The sequence below is a fragment of the Scomber japonicus genome, chromosome 5 (assembly GCF_027409825.1).
Source record: "Scomber japonicus isolate fScoJap1 chromosome 5, fScoJap1.pri, whole genome shotgun sequence".
NCBI classification, from domain to species: Eukaryota; Metazoa; Chordata; class Actinopteri; order Scombriformes; family Scombridae; genus Scomber; species Scomber japonicus.
This window is the reverse complement of record NC_070582.1, coordinates 499,142-516,641: the sequence shown is the minus strand read 5'-3', so window position 1 is coordinate 516,641 and position 17,500 is coordinate 499,142. Positions and strand designations below refer to the sequence as shown.

Here is a 17,500-nt window from a genome sequence, read left to right as displayed (position 1 = left end):
ATTATTATAAATATTGTTATAATTGTGTAGTTAGTATAGTATAATATAGTTATATTAGTGGAGGGTTAGGGTGGGGGGGGGGGGGCAGCATGGGGGGGGGGGGGCACGGCTGCTTGCATATATATATATAATATAGTATAATATAGTTATATTAGTGGAGGGTTAGGGTGGGGGGGGGTGTGTGGGGGGGGCTCTCACCTGCGTATCCCCTCCTTCATGGCGCGGCGGCGGCAGTACGGAGCGATGTGACTGAAGGAGAATCCTGAATCCACCACCAGACAGCAGAGCTCCGACGGCTTCATGTGGAAGTAGTGATGAGCGCTGAGAGAGCCGGCTGAGACACATTACATTATATACACATTAAAACCAGATTATACCCAGACCCTATATCATACATCCTGGGGGGGGGTCTACTGTCTCACCGTTGGTCCCTGGTGGGGGGGGTAGGTGGGGTGGGGGGGGTCTACTGTCTCACCGCTGGTCCCTGGTGGGGGGGGTAGGTGGGGGGTGGGGTGGGGGGGGTCTACTGTCTCACCGCTGGTCCCTGGTGGGGGGGGTAGGTGGGGGGTGGGATGGGGTGGGGGGGGGGGGTCTACTGTCTAACCGCTGGTCCCTGGTGGGGGGGGGGGGGGGGTCTACTGACTCACCGTTGGTCCCTGGTGGGGGGGGTAGGTGGGGGGTGGGATGGGGTGGGGGGGGGGTTCTACTGTCTAACCGCTGGTCCCTGGTGGGGGTGGTAGGTGGGGGGTGGGGTGGGGGGGGTCTACTGTCTCGTCGCTGGTCCCTGGTGGGGGTGGGGGGGGTAGGGGGGTAGGGGGGGGGGTCTACTGACTCACCGTTGGTCCCTGGTGGGGGGGGTAGGTGGGGGGTGGATGGGGTGGGGGGGGGGGGTCTACTGTCTCACCGTTGGTCCCTGGTGGGGGTGGGGGGGGTAGGGGGGGTGGGGGGGGGGGTCTACTGACTCACCGTTGGTCCGCAGGGCCGACTGGAACTGATACTCCTCAAACAGAATCTCATTCATCGACTCCTGAATGGACGTGAAGTTAAAGTACGGCTCAGTGATGATGATGCTGGTGTCTGCAAAATCCACCTACACACACACACACACACACACACACACACACACACACACACACACAGAGACGCACACACACACACACACACACACACACACACACACACACACACACACACACAGAGACGCACACACACACACACACACACACACACACACACACACACACACACACACACACACACACAGAGACGCACACACACACACACACACACACACACACACACACACACAGAGACGCACACACACACACACACACACACACACACACACACACACAGATTAGATGATGAAGGGTTGGGGTCAGGCGGGGAGTTCCTGTCCTCTGAAATGAAGCCAACCAGGAAGTAACTTAGAGCTGCATTCTATCAAAAGGCCACCAGGGGGGCGACCGTCTCTATACAAGTCAATGGAGAATTCACCAACTTCTCACTTGATTTCTAACCTCAGTAAACGTTTTCAAAATGTGTTTATGGTCTCAATCGCTAGTTTAAAGCCTTCTTCAATGCAGTATGATGTTCATTTGGGACATTTTGGCCTCCCTGATTTTATATGTGACGATAAAGCAGGGTATGCATTAGGGGGCGTGGCTACGTCCTGATTGACAGGTTGATTGACCAATGTCCTCGAGGTCCAGCCCTCGTAACCATAGCAACCTCCCCGCTCCGCCCATGGCCCCGCCTCATGCCCATATAAGTAGAATCCGTGTTTTTATTTTTCCCAGCATGCACCTGTAATTTTCAAGATGGCGCTGCCTAGATTAGAAACTATTGGCTTCTGAGCAGCAGTCCACAAACCAATGGGTGACGTCACGGATGTTACGTCTGTTTCTTTATACAGTCTGTGGAGGGGGGGGGGGGTGGGGGGGGGGTTAGGAGGATTAAACAGAATCAAACCAACCTTGAACATTTCTTTCCGAACAGATGATCCCAAACTTTCCTCTGAACATCCCAGTTCACCAGGTAGCCCTGCAGAGACAGATGTTTCCAGATGTTAGGAAGAGGAAGGAAGGAAGGAAGGAGGAGGAAGGAAGGAAGGGAGGGAGGTAGGGAGGAAGGTAGCCCTGCAGAGACAGATGTTTCCAGATGTTAGGAAGGAAGGAAGGAAGGAAGGAAGGAAGGAAGGAAGGGAGGGAGGGAGGAAGGTAGCCCTGCAGAGACAGATGTTTCCAGATGTTAGGAAAGAAGGAAGGAAGGAAGGAAGGAAGGGAGGGAGGGAGGGAGGAAGGTAGCCCTGCAGAGACAGATGTTTCCAGATGTTAGGAAAGAAGGAAGGAAGGAAGGAAGGAAGGGAGGGAGGGAGGAAGGTAGCCCTGCAGAGACAGATGTTTCCAGATGTTAGGAAGGAAGGAAGGAAGGAAGGAAGGAAGGAAGGAAAGGAGGGAGGAAGGTAGCCCTGCGGAGACATGCAGATGTTTAACAGTAAAAGGGAGGAAGGAAGGAAGGAAGGAGGGAATGAGAGAAGGGAGGAAGGGAAGAAGAAAGGAAGAGAGAAAGGGAGGGAGGAAGGAAGGAGAGAAGGAAGGAAGGGAGGAAGGGAGGAAGAAAGGAAGAAAGAAAGGGAGGAAGGAAGGAAGGGAGGAGAAGGAAGGAAGGAAGGAAGGAAGTACCTTCTGGAAGGGCAGGATGTAGAAGAGGCCGGACGGGTCTTTGATCTCATCGAGCTGATTGGCTGTGAAGGTTTTTAATCTGGACGTCTTGGAGCGGAACTGACAGTTTGGGATCACACTGAGGGACAGGAAGTAACCAGGAAGTAAACAGGAAGTAAACAGGAAGTAACTGATTACTCACAGGAAGTAACTGACTACTCACAGGAAGTAACTGATTACTCACAGGAAGTAACAGATTACTCACAGGAAGTAACAGATTACTCACAGGAAGTAACTGACTACTCACAGGAAGTAACAGATTACTCACAGGAAGTAACAGATCAATTCTCTCTCTCTCTCTCATTAATGTTTCTGAGGGCTGAGCGCTGTGTTTCTGCTGTTGCCATGGAGACTCATGACGCTAACTCCTCGTGCACGAGCTTCACTCACAGCTGACTGTTACCAGCTGTTAATAATAATAACACACACACACACAGACACACACACACACACACAGAGAGACAGAGACACACACACAGACACACACACACACACACACACACACAGAGATACAGAGACACACACAACAGACACACACACACACACACACACACACAGAGATACAGAGACACACACACAGACACACACACACACACACACACACACAGAGATACAGAGACACACACACAGACACACACACACACACACACACACACAGAGATACAGAGACACACACACAGACACACACACACACACACACACAGACAGAGACAGAGACTCACTCACTCTCTCTCTCTCTCTGTCTCTCTCTCTCTCACTCACTCTCTGTCTCTCTCTCTCTCTCTCTCACTCACTCACTCACTCACTCACTCACTCACTCACTCACTCACTCACTCACTCACTCACTCACTCTCTCTCTCTCTCACTCTCTCTCTGTCTCTCTCTCACTCACTCACTCACTCACTCACTCACTCACTCACTCACTCACTCACTCACTCACTCACTCACTCACTCACTCTCTCTCTCTCTCTCTCTCTCTCTCTCTCTCTCTCTCTCTCTCTCTCTCTCTCTCTCTCTCTCCTCTCTCTCTCTCTCTCTCTCTCTCTCTCTCTCTCTCTCACTCTCTCTCACACACACACACACACACACACACACACACACACTAACCTGACTCTCTCCAGGCTGTAGCCGATCTTCGCGCTGTTTGCTCCGTTGTCTAAAACTAAAGTCGCCATTTAACAGTCTGAGCATCCGCCATCAACGATCCTCTGCAGCCAATCAGAGGCCTGGACGGGCGTCCCTCCACCGGAAGTGTTCGGCGGGATACAAACTAAAATAAAGTTCCGCCCTCTATGTTTATAAAACTCTGAATAAGTGAATGTTTGAGCTTCAAAATAAAATACCTGCGATGTGAAACAGTCTTCACTAATACACTGTTCACTGTAACTGTCTCATCAGAAACCTGGACTCAGTCAGCAGAGGAGCACTTCCGGTCATTTTCACAAAATAAAACACCCGTTGCCTTTTATTATCAACAAAACCATAACGTTAGAATTGGTGCTTTTATTCTGAAATCAGGAAGCGAACATACCCTCGCTGTAGCTGATCTGTGAGTGACGTTGGTATTTTGTTTTTCACCAGAGGAGCACTTCCGGTCGTTTTCACAAAAATAAAACACCCCTTTCCTTTTATTATTAACAAAACCATAACGTTAGAATTGGTGCTTTTATTCTGAAAGCCGGAAGCGAACATGCCCTCGCTGTAGCTTTTTTTTTTCAAATCTCAATCTTTATTGACACAATCCGGCATTACATGTTGACACAATTCAAAATACAACAAAAACAAAAACATACAAATAAAAAAAATAAAAACTAAATAAAGAAACACAGTCAGAGTTAGTCTGTAGTTAAACTTTCATTAACACATAAGACTTGTTTGGTTTTGATATGTTTTAAAGACTTTTTGAAAATAAACATTTAAAAAAATTAAAATCAGTGTTTGAAAATCTATGGATAAAATATTTCACCAAAACAACCATTTTAGTTTTATCATACCATTCATTGCCTCATAATCAATTACATTTAAACCTCCTTCCTCTAATGGTTTAACCCAGTCTCCCCTAACCCTTCATCTAATGGTTTAACCCAGTCTCCCCTAACCCTTCATCTAATGGTTTAACCCAGTCTCCCCTAACCCTTCATCTAATGGTTTAACCCAGTCTCCCCTAACCCTTCCTCTAATGGTTTAACCCAGTCTCCCCTAACCCTTCCTCTAATGGTTTAACCCAGTCTCCCCTAACCCTTCATCTAATGGTTTAACCCAGTCTCCCCTAACCCTTCCTCTAATGGTTTAACCCAGTCTCCCCTAACCCTTCCTCTAATGGTTTAACCCAGTCTCCCCTAACCCTTCATCTAATGGTTTAACCCAGTCTCCCCTAACCCTTCCTCTAATGGTTTAACCCAGTCTCCCCTAACCCTTCATCTAATGGTTTAACCCAGTCTCCCCCAACCCTTCATCTAATGGTTTAACCCAGTCTCCCCTAACCCTTCATCTAATGGTTTAACCCAGTCTCCCCCAACCCTTCCTCTAATGGTTTAACCCAGTCTCCCCCAACCCTTCCTCTAATGGTTTAACCCAGTCTCCCCCAACCCTTCCTCTAATGGTTTAACCCAGTCTCCCCCAACCCTTCCTCTAATGGTTTAACCCAGTCTCCCTTCCTAATATAGTGATGTTTATTCCTCCAGATGAAGTTCAAGTTTGTTAATTGATGTAATTAAAGTATCGGGGAGAGCAGGATACGTTACTCTGGATAAAGATTCGAGGTCTCTTTGGAACCAGGAGTTAAGAATTGAATCACTCTTCTTTTTACTGGGAATCATATTTAGTTCTTCTCTAGTTTTATAATCTTTGGAAATGATCACCCTCTCAAATCTCAAATAGATTAGTTAGTGGATGATCATGGACGGCCACAAGTTCCTTTTTTTTTGATGCTTTAGCAAAAACCTCCAAAAACCTTGATAACCAGATCTGGTCTGAATGTTTGAGGAAGATAGTGGAATCATCTGAAAGCTGGATTATGCTCAGATTCATCCCTAACACGTTTAAAGGCTTAATGTCTGGACTGTAATTCTGCTACTAAAATAAATAGCATTGGTGAGCAAGAACAGCCTTGTCTTCAGAGGCGTTCACACCAAAAGTGTCTGACGCGGATTAATCGATTCAATCGCGTCTATCACGCCGCTTTTCAATTTTTGGATCATCAATTCATTCGCTTAAATCACGCTTGAAAAAAAAGGTGAAAAAATGGCTTGTAGATTATTTGTAGATTATTTGTAGAGTGTTTGTATCATGGCGGACATAAACGCTATCACTACACTGTACTCGCTGTACAAAACCGAGAAGCGCCAGAAGACCACCCGCCGTCGTGTCTGTGAGGTGTCTGTTCTGCTTGGTCATCGGTCCTGTGATGATATATGACACCCTAGAAAGTCTGTATCACTTGGACAGATGTTTACTTGAGTCAAAGTTTACAGCTAGCCATAAAGGACAGACAAAGGCAATTCTCTTAGACTGACCAGTAATTAGAGCAAGTCATAAATTGAGGGCTTAGGGCTGTTTATCCAGGGTGAAGTTCTGTTTCTCTAGGTGGAGTTTTTAGGAACTGTATATATAGTATAGTATATAACTGTATATATAGTGCTGGAAGACTTGAAGAAAGAGAGAGAGCTTCAGATTGGACCAGGACTCTCTCAGGATTGGATGTTTGACATTGTTCTCCTTTGTAATAAAACCTTTCAAAGTTACAATAGAGACGTGTCAGCGGTGATTTCCTTCTTCATCAACACATCAACAATCTACCTATTAAAAGAAACCTCATCTGGGTACATGACATCCTCCGGAGACGCACGGAGCTGGGGGATTTCACCGTCTCCTCCAGGAGCTCCGGCTGGATGACAACCGGTTCCAGCGGTACTTCAGGCTGACTGGAGCCCAGTTTGAGGACCTGTTGGCTCGGGTCGGTGCCAGGATCTCCCGCCTGGACACCAACTACAGGCGCTCCATCCCCGAGCCACAGATAGTCTCAGAACTTACCAGAGAGTCCCACCTCGACCCTAACCCTAACCCACCTCGACCCTAACCCTAACCCACCTCGACCCTAACCCTAACCCACCTCGACCCTAACCCTAACCCACCTCGACCCTAACCCTAACCCACCTCGACCCTAACCCTAACCCACCTCGACCCTAACCCTAACCCACCTCGACCCTAACCCTAACCCACCTCGACCCTAACCCTAACCCACCTCGACCCTAACCCTAACCCACCTCGACCCTAACTAACCCACCTCGACCCTAACCCTAACCCATGCCTCCTCCTTTTTGTTCCGGTCCCGGTAAAAGACAAGTCGTACAAGACGGGGAGCCCACAAACTGCAACTATCAACTTTTCTTCCATCTTCTTTGTGGACAAGCTTTCACACACACACACACACACACATACACACACACATACACACACACACACACATACACACACACACACTCACACACACAGACACACACACACACACACACAGAGACACACACACACACACACACACACACAGACACACACACACAGAGACACACACACACACACACACACACGCACACACACACACACACATACACATACACACACACATACACATACACACACACACACACATACACATACACACACACACAGACACACACACACACTCACACACACAGACACACACACACACACACACAGAGACACACACACACACACACACACACACAGACACACACACACACACACACACACGCACACACAGAGAAACACACACACACACTCACTCACACACACACACACACACACTCACACACACATAGAGAAACACACAAGCTTACATCATGGATGTGACGTTGGGAGAAACTCGCCGCTGATTGGATTTATTTGCGGCGCCTGATATGGTGACTTTCTATGTAGACTCGCTGCTCAATTTTAAATGTAATGAAAAGGCATCTGACCTCATACTTACAATATTCCCATTTCCGACGATAGGTATCAATCTCTTTATCATCTTTAATTTCCTTTATCTGGTTTTTAATTTCATCAACAAAGTCTTCTGAGTTTAACAAAGCCTGACCTTTTATTAACATCTGCAGGAAAATAAATGAATCTGAAGTATTTTTTTATTTTTATTAAGCAAATCATTTCTTTACAACCAACAAAGTAAAAGCTATAAAACAAACAGGAAGTTACGAGTCTGTACATTCCCGTTAATTAGCTGATAGCATTTAGCTTCATTTAATGTACAAATTAATCAAATTTCAAAATAAAAGTACAATAAAGCTTTTACCTTCACGGGGGGGGGGGTTAATCAATAACTCCCAGTGACCTCACACCGTTCATTTATGTTCGCCAACACTTTCAAAATAAAATAAACCCACTTAACAGGAAATATCAAAATAAAATACCTAAAACATTTTAAATAAAAAATAACCCCTAACCCTGCGATCAGATTTATGAGCTTCAACCAAAACCTCCACGGCGGTGCTGCGAGCTAGAGGAGGAAGTGATGTCATCGTTATTGCTAAAGGAGGAAGTGATGTCATCGTTATTGCTAAAGGAGGAAGTGATGTCATCGTCTATGTCATCATCACGTCACTTCTTCAGGTTTCCCGTAAAGTTCCTCGTCTTGTGTTTGTGTGACAATGGTAACAGACTTAGGACCTGGACCGGGACCGGGACCTGGACCTGGACCTGGACCTGGACCAGGACCGGGACCGGGACCAGGACCTGGACCGGGACCGGGACCAGGACCAATCACTCGGGGAACTTGGGGATGCAGCCCTGCAGCTGGATGAGTTCGGGCCAGTTATCGTATTTATTCTTCGATTTGTCGTTTTTCAGATGCTGAAACAGAAAAAACGGCTCAGACCAAAACTACAGACACTGATCACTACAGACACTGTTCACTACTACAGACACTGATCACTACAGACACTGATCACTACTACAGACACTGGTCACTACTACAGACACTGATCACTACTACAGACACTGATCACTACTACAGACACTGATCACTACAGACACTGATCACTACTACAGACACTGATCACTACTACAAACACTGATCACTACTACAGACACTGATCACTACTACAGACACTGATCACTACTACAGACACTGATCACTACAGACACTGATCACTACTACAGACACTGATCACTACAGACACTGATCACTACAGACACTGATCACTACAGACACTGATCACTACTACAGACACTGATCACTACTACAGACACTGATCACTACAGACACTGATCACTACTACAGACACTGATCACTACAGACACCGATCACTACTACAGACACTGATCACTACAGACACTGATCACTACAGACACTGATCACTACTACAGACACTGATCACTACAGACACCGATCACTACTACAGACACTGATCACTACAGACACTGATCACTACTACAGACACTAATCACTACAGACACTGATCACTACAGACACTGATCACTACAGACACTGATCACTACTACAGACACTGATCACTACAGACACCGATCACTACTACAGACACTGATCACTACTACAGACACTGATCACTACAGACACTGATCACTACAGACACCGATCACTACAGACACTGATCACTACTACAGACACTGATCACTACAGACACTGATCACTACAGACACTGATCACTACAGACACTGATCACTACTACAGACACTGATCACTACTACAGACACTGATCACTACAGACACTGATCACTACTACAGACACTGATCACTACAGACACTGATCACTACTACAGACACTGATCACTACTACAGACACTGATCACTACTACAGACACTGATCACTACAGACACTGATCACTACAGACACTGATCACTACAACAGACACTGATCACTACAGACACTGATCACTACAGACACTGATCACTACAGACACTGATCACTACTACAGACACTGATCACTACAGACACTGATCACTACTACAGATACTGATCACTACAGACACTGATCACTACAGACACTGATCACTACTACAGACACTGATCACTACTACAGACACTGATCACTACTACAGACACTGATCACTACTACAGACACTGATCACTACAGACACTGATCACTACAGACACCGATCACTACAGACACTGATCACTACTACAGACACTGATCACTACTACAGACACTGATCACTACTACAGACACTGATCACTACAGACACTGATCACTACAACAGACACTGATCACTACTACAGACACTGATCACTACAGACACTGATCACTACAGACACTGATCACTACTACAGACACTGATCACTACAGACACTGATCACTACAGACACCGATCACTACTACAGACACTGATCACTACAGACACTGATCACTACAGACACTGATCACTACAGACACTGATCACTACTACAGACACGATCACTACAGACACTGATCACTACTACAGACACTGATCACTACTACAGACACTGATCACTACAGACACTGATCACTACTACAGACACCGATCACTACTACAGACACCGATCACTACAGACACTGATCACTACTACAGACACCGATCACTACAGACACTGATCACTACTACAGACACCGATCACTACAGACACTGATCACTACTACAGACACCGATCACTACTACAGACACTGATCACTACTACAGACACTGATCACTACTACAGACACCGATCACTACTACAGACACTGATCACTACTACAGACACTGATCACTACTACAGACACTGATCACTACAGACACCGATCACTACAGACACTGATCACTACAGACACCGATCACTACGGACACTGATCACTACAGACACTGATCACTACAGACACTGATCACTACAGACACTGATCACTAATACAGACACTGATCACTACTACAGACACTGATCACTACAGACACTGATCACTACAGACACTGATCACTACAGACACTGATCACTACAGACACTGATCACTACTACAGACACTGATCACTACAGACACTGATCACTACAGACGCTGATCACTACTACAGACACTGATCACTACAGACACTGATCACTACTACAGACACTGATCACTACAGACACTGATCACTACAGACACTGATCACTAATACAGACACTGATCACTACTACAGACACTGATCACTACAGACACTGATCACTACAGACACTGATCACTACAGACACTGATCACTACTACAGACACTGATCACTACAGACACTGATCACTACAGACGCTGATCACTACTACAGACACTGATCACTACAGACACTGATCACTACTACAGACACTGATCAATACAGACACTGATCACTACAGACACTGATCACTACAGACACTGATCACTACAGACACTGATCACTACTACAGACACTGATCACTACAGACACTGATCACTACTACAGACACTGATCACTACTACAGACACTGATCATGACTACAGACACTGATCACTACAGACACTGATCATGACTACAGACACTGATCACTACTGACACTGATCACTACTACAGACACTGATCATGACTACAGACACTGATCACTACAGACACTGATCATGACTACAGACACTGATCACTACTACAGACACTGATCATGACTACAGACACTGATCACTACAGACACTGATCACTACTACAGACACTGATCACTACTACAGACACTGATCATGACTACAGACACTGATCACTACAGACACTGATCACTACTACAGACACTGATCACTACTACAGACACTGATCACTACAGACACTGATCACTACAGACACTGATCACTACAGACACTGATCACTACAGACACCGATCACTACTACAGACACTGATCACTACAGACACCGATCACTACTACAGACACTGATAACTACAGACACTGATCACTACTACAGACACTGATCACTACTGACACCGATCACTACTACAGACACTGATCACTACAGACACTGATCACTACTACAGACACTGATCACTACAGACACTGATCAATACTACAGACACTGATCAATACTACAGACACTGATCACTACAGACACTGATCACTACAGACACTGATCAATACTACAGACACTGATCACTACAGACACTGATCACTACTACAGACACTGATCACTACAGACACTGATCACTACTACAGACACTGATCACTACAGACACTGATCACTACAGACACTGATCACTACAGACACTGATCAATACAGACACTGATCACTACAGACACTGATCAATACTACAGACCATGAACAGTACAGACACTGATCACTACAGACACCGATCAATACAGACACCGATCACTACAGACACCGATCAATACAGACACTGATCACTACAGACACCGATCAATACAGACACTGATCACTACAGACACTGATCACTACAGACACTGATCACTACAGACACTGATCACTACAGACACCGATCACTACAAACACCGATCAATACAGACACTGATCACTACAGACACCGATCAATACAGACACCGATCACTACTACAGACACTGATCACTACAGACACTGATCACTACAGACACTGATCACTACTACAGACACTGAGCACTACAGACACTGATCACTACTACAGACACTGATCACTACTACAGACACTGATCACTAAAGACACTGATCACTACTACAGACACTGATCACTACTACAGACACTGATCACTACTACAGACACTGATCACTACTACAGACACTGATCACTTCAGACACTGATCACTACAGACACTGATCACTACAGACACTGATCACTACAGACACTGATCACTACTACAGACACTGATCACTACAGACACTGATCACTACTACAGACACTGATCACTACAGACACTGATCACTACTACAGACACTGATCACTACAGACACCGATCAATACAGACACTGATCACTACAGACACCGATCAATACAGACACTGATCACTACTACAGACACTGATCACTACAGACACTGATCACTACAGACACTGATCACTACTACAGACACTGATCACTACAGACACTGATCACTACAGACACCGATCAATACAGACACCGATCAATACAGACACTGATCACTACAGACACTGATCACTACAGACACCGATCAATACAGACACCGATCACTACAGACACCGATCACTACAGACACTGATCACTACAGACACTGATCACTAAAGACACTGATCACTACAGACACTGATCACTACTACAGACACTGATCACTACAGACACTGATCACTACAGACACCGATCAATACAGACACCGATCAATACAGACACTGATCACTACAGACACTGATCACTACAGACACCGATCAATACAGACACCGATCACTACAGACACCGATCAATACAGACACCGATCACTACAGACACCGATCACTACAGACACTGATCACTACTACAGACACTGATCACTAAAGACACTGATCACTACAGACACTGATCACTACTACAGACACTGATCACTACTACAGACACTGATCACTACAGACACTGATCACTACTACAGACACTGATCACTACAGACACTGATCACTACTACAGACACTGATCACTACTACAGACACCGATCACTACTACAGACACTGATCACTACTACAGACACTGATCACTAATACAGACACTGATCACTACAGACACTAATCACTACAGACACTGATCACTACTACAGACACTGATCACTACAGACACTGATCACTACAGACACTAATCACTACAGACACTGATCACTACAGACACTGATCAATACTACAGACACTGATCACTACAGACACTGATCACTACTACAGACACTGATCACTACTACAGACACTGATCACTACTACAGACACTGATCACTACAGACCCTGATCACTACAGACACTGATCACTACTACAGACACTGATCACTACAGACACTGATCACTACTACAGACACTGATCACTACTACAGACACTGATCACTACAGACCCTGATCACTACAGACACTGATCACTACTACAGACACTGATCACTACAGACACTGATCACTACAGACCCTGATCACTACAGACACTGATCACTACAGACACTGATCACTACAGACACTGATCACTACTACAGACACTGATCACTACAGACACTGATCACTACTACAGACACTGATCACTACAGACACTGATCACTACAGACACTGATCACTACTACAGACACTGATCACTACAGACACTGATCACTACTACAGACACTGATCACTACTACAGACACTGATCACTACTACAGACACTGATCACTACAGACACTGATCACTACTACAGACACTGATCACTACAGACACTGATCACTACTACAGACACTGATCACTACTACAGACACTGATCACTACAGACACTGATCACTACTACAGACACTGATCACTACAGACACTGATCACTACAGACACTGATCACTACAGACACTGATCAATACAGACACTGATCACTACAGACACTGATCACTACTACAGACACTGATCACTGCTACAGACACTGATCACTACAGACACTGATCACTACAGACACTGATCACTACAGACACTGATCACTACTACAGACACTGATCACTACAGACACTGATCACTACTACAGACACTGATCACTACTACAGACACTGATCACTACAGACACTGATCACTACTACAGACACTGATCACTACAGACACTGATCACTACAGACACTGATCACTACAGACACTGATCAATACAGACACTGATCACTACAGACACTGATCACTACTACAGACACTGATCACTGCTACAGACACTGATCACTACAGACACTGATCACTACAGACACTGATCCTTACCTTCTCGAAGCCGCTCTGCACTGAGACTCCTTTCCCGCCAACGAACACCCAGTTATCTCTGAAGCCGAGCGACGAAACGGCCGAACTGCCGAGTTCAGAGATCAACTTCCTGGCATCCTCTGTCAACCTGCAGCAGAGCGGATCAATACGGATCAATACTGGGAGCACTGGGAGCACTGGGAACACTGGGAGCACTGGGAGCACTGGGAATACTGGGAACAATGGGAGCACTGGGAACACTGGGAGCACTGGGACCACTGGGTGCACTGGGAGCACTGGGAACACTGGGAACACTGGGAACACTGGGAGCACTGGGAACACTGGGAACACTGGGAACACTGGGAGCACTGGGAACACTGGGAGCACTGGGAGCACTGGGAGCACTGGGAGCACTGAGAACACTGGGAGAACTGGGATCAGATACTCACTTGGTTGACGGGTCGTCGTAGGAAGCGATCAGGATGATCGAACCTTTCTGGAGACTTTTCAGCAGCTCGATGAGCGGATTCACATCTGAGAAGAAACGATAGGGTTAGTAGATCCAGGGTGGGAGAGGGATCCAGTAGATCCAGGGTGGGAGAGGGCTGGAGTAGATCCAGCGTGGGAGAGGGCTGGAGTAGATCCAGGGTGGGAGAGGGCTGGAGTAGATCCAGCGTGGGAGAGGGCTGGAGTAGATCCAGGGTGGGAGAGGGCTGGAGTAGATCCAGCGTGGGAGAGGGCTGGAGTAGATCCAGGGTAGGAGAGGGCTGGAGTAGATCCGGGGTGGGAGAGGGATCGAGTAGATCCAGGGGGGGAGAGGGCTCGAGTAGATCCAGCGTGGGAGAGGGCTGGAGTAGATCCAGGGTGGGAGAGGGCTCGAGTAGATCCAGGGTGGGAGAGGGATCGAGTAGATCCAGGGTGGGAGAGGGCTCGAGTAGATCCAGGGTGGGAGAGGGATCGAGTAGATCCAGGGTGGGAGAGGGATCCAGTAGATCCAGGGTGGGAGAGGGATCGAGTAGATCCAGCGTGGGAGAGGGCTCGAGTAGATCCAGCGTGGGAGAGGGCTGGAGTAGATCCAGGGCGGGAGAGGGCTCGAGTAGATCCAGGGGGGGAGAGGGATCGAGTGGATCCAGAGGGGGAGAGGGCTCGAGTAGATCCAGCGTGGGAGAGGGCTCGAGTAGATCCAGGAGAGGGATCGAGTAGATCCAGGGTGGGAGAGGGCTGGAGTAGATCCAGGAGAGGGATCGAGTAGATCCAGGGTGGGAGAGGGATCCAGTAGATCTGATATTTAAAATATTTAAATGTTTCTTACCGCCGCTGTACATGTTGAAATGAGCCGTCTGCTCCACGGCTCCACTTCTCCCTGTTAGAGACACAAGGACCCAGTTTAACCCAGTTTAGCTCAGTTTAACCCAGTTTAGCCCAGTTTAACCCAGTTTAACCCAGTTTAACCCAGTTTAGCCCACTTTAACCCAGTTTAACCCAGTTTAACCCACTTTAACCCAGTTTAACCCAGTTTAACCCAGTTTAGCCCACTTTAACCCAGTTTAACCCAGTTTAACCCAGTTTAGCCCACTTTAACCCAGTTAAACCCGGTCTTACTCACCGTTAATAATCACGATGTTGATTCCAGGCCCAGCGTTGTTCTTCACAACGCCGAGAGCTCTGAGAGTGGAGAGGAGAATGACATCATCGTTATAAAACTTTAAAATGACATCATCGTTATAAAACCTTAAAATGACATCATCGTTATAAAACTTTAAAATGACATCATCGTTATGAAACTTTAAAATGACATCATCGTTATAAAACCTTAAAATGACATCATCGTTATAAAACCTTAAAATGACATCATCAGTTTGACTCTTCTGATGCTTTTATTTGTTTGAGTATGAATTTCAAAATAAAAGCGTCTCACAGCTGATTCTGGACGCAGATCTTCGGCCCGATGACGTTTGCGGCTCCGCTCTGCAGGAAGAATCCGAAGTGATGAGACGGACAGTCGGAGAGCGGACAGGAAGTAGCTGCAGAGGAAGCACAGCTGATCGGTGTTATTGATCCTGAACAGCTGATCGGTGTTATTGATCCTGAACAGCTGAGCAGTGTTATTGATCCTGAACAGCTGATCAGTGTTATTGATCCTGATCAGCTGATCAGTGTTATTGATCCTGATCAGCTGATCAGTGTTATTGATCCTGAACAGCTGATCAGTGTTATTGATCCTGATCAGCTGATCAGTGTTATTGATCCTGATCAGCTGATCAGTGTTATTGATCCTGAACAGCTGATCAGTGTTATTGATCCTGAACAGCTGAGCAGTGTTATTGATCCTGAACAGCTGATCAGTGTTATTGATCCTGATCAGCTGATCAGTGTTATTGATCCTGATCAGCTGATCAGTGTTATTGATCCTGAACAGCTGATCAGTGTTATTGATCCTGATCAGCTGATCGGTGTTATTGATCCGGATCAGCTGATCAGTGTTATTGATCCTGAACAGCTGATCGGAGCAGCTGATCGGTGTTATTGATCTCTCACCTGACTGTTTGGGAGGCAGCGTCTTCTTCTGACCGAATAAACCTGCTGATAACTCTCGAGTCCATTCAGCTGAAACACAAACAGAGCTTCAGATAATCAGACTGAACCTTTCTCTGAGTGTGTGTGTGTGTGTGTGTGTGTGTGTGTGTGTGTATTGATCAGACTGAACCTTTCACTGAGTGTGTGTGTGTGTGTGTGTGTGTGTCTCTGTGTGTGTGTGTAAGTGAGTGTGTGTATATGTGTGTGTCTCTGTGTGTGTGTGTGTGTGAGTGTATTGATCAGACTGAACCTTTCTCTGTGTGTGTGTGTGTGTGTGTGTGTGTGTGTGTGTGTGTCTCTGTGTGTGTGTGTGTGTGTGTGTGTGTCTCTGTGTGTGTGTGTGTGTGTGTGTGTGTGTGTCTCTCTGTGTGTGTGTGAGTGTATTGATCAGACTGAACCTTTCTCTGAGCTGCTGTATTTCTGCAGGACGACGGTCAGAAC

The 17,500-nt window shown here is 46.3% G+C and overlaps 2 protein-coding genes across 2 annotated transcripts in view; both read right to left on the bottom strand.

Annotated features, from left to right (window-relative positions):
* actr6 (actin related protein 6) overlaps positions 1-3,910 on the bottom strand; it is an 18,999-nt gene extending 15,089 nt beyond the window's left edge. Inside the window, exons 1-5 of the mRNA XM_053318783.1 lie at positions 3,831-3,910; positions 2,685-2,802; positions 1,972-2,043; positions 967-1,090; positions 199-334 (exon numbers count right to left, since the gene is read on the bottom strand). Coding sequence (XP_053174758.1) covers positions 199-334; positions 967-1,090; positions 1,972-2,043; positions 2,685-2,802; positions 3,831-3,898 — 518 coding nt within the window. The 5' untranslated portion in view covers positions 3,899-3,910. The remainder of the gene's footprint in view (positions 1-198; positions 335-966; positions 1,091-1,971; positions 2,044-2,684; positions 2,803-3,830) is intronic.
* A 4,516-nt stretch (positions 3,911-8,426) lies between these two features.
* Positions 8,427-17,500, bottom strand: LOC128358923 (protein FAM3C-like; the record flags this gene model as incomplete). The annotated part of the gene is made up of 8 exons (XM_053319326.1): positions 8,427-8,588; positions 14,504-14,630; positions 14,932-15,016; positions 15,795-15,845; positions 16,089-16,147; positions 16,401-16,506; positions 17,021-17,089; positions 17,458-17,500. Coding segments are annotated over 8 exons (630 nt in total), but the record flags the coding sequence as incomplete, so codon positions are not given.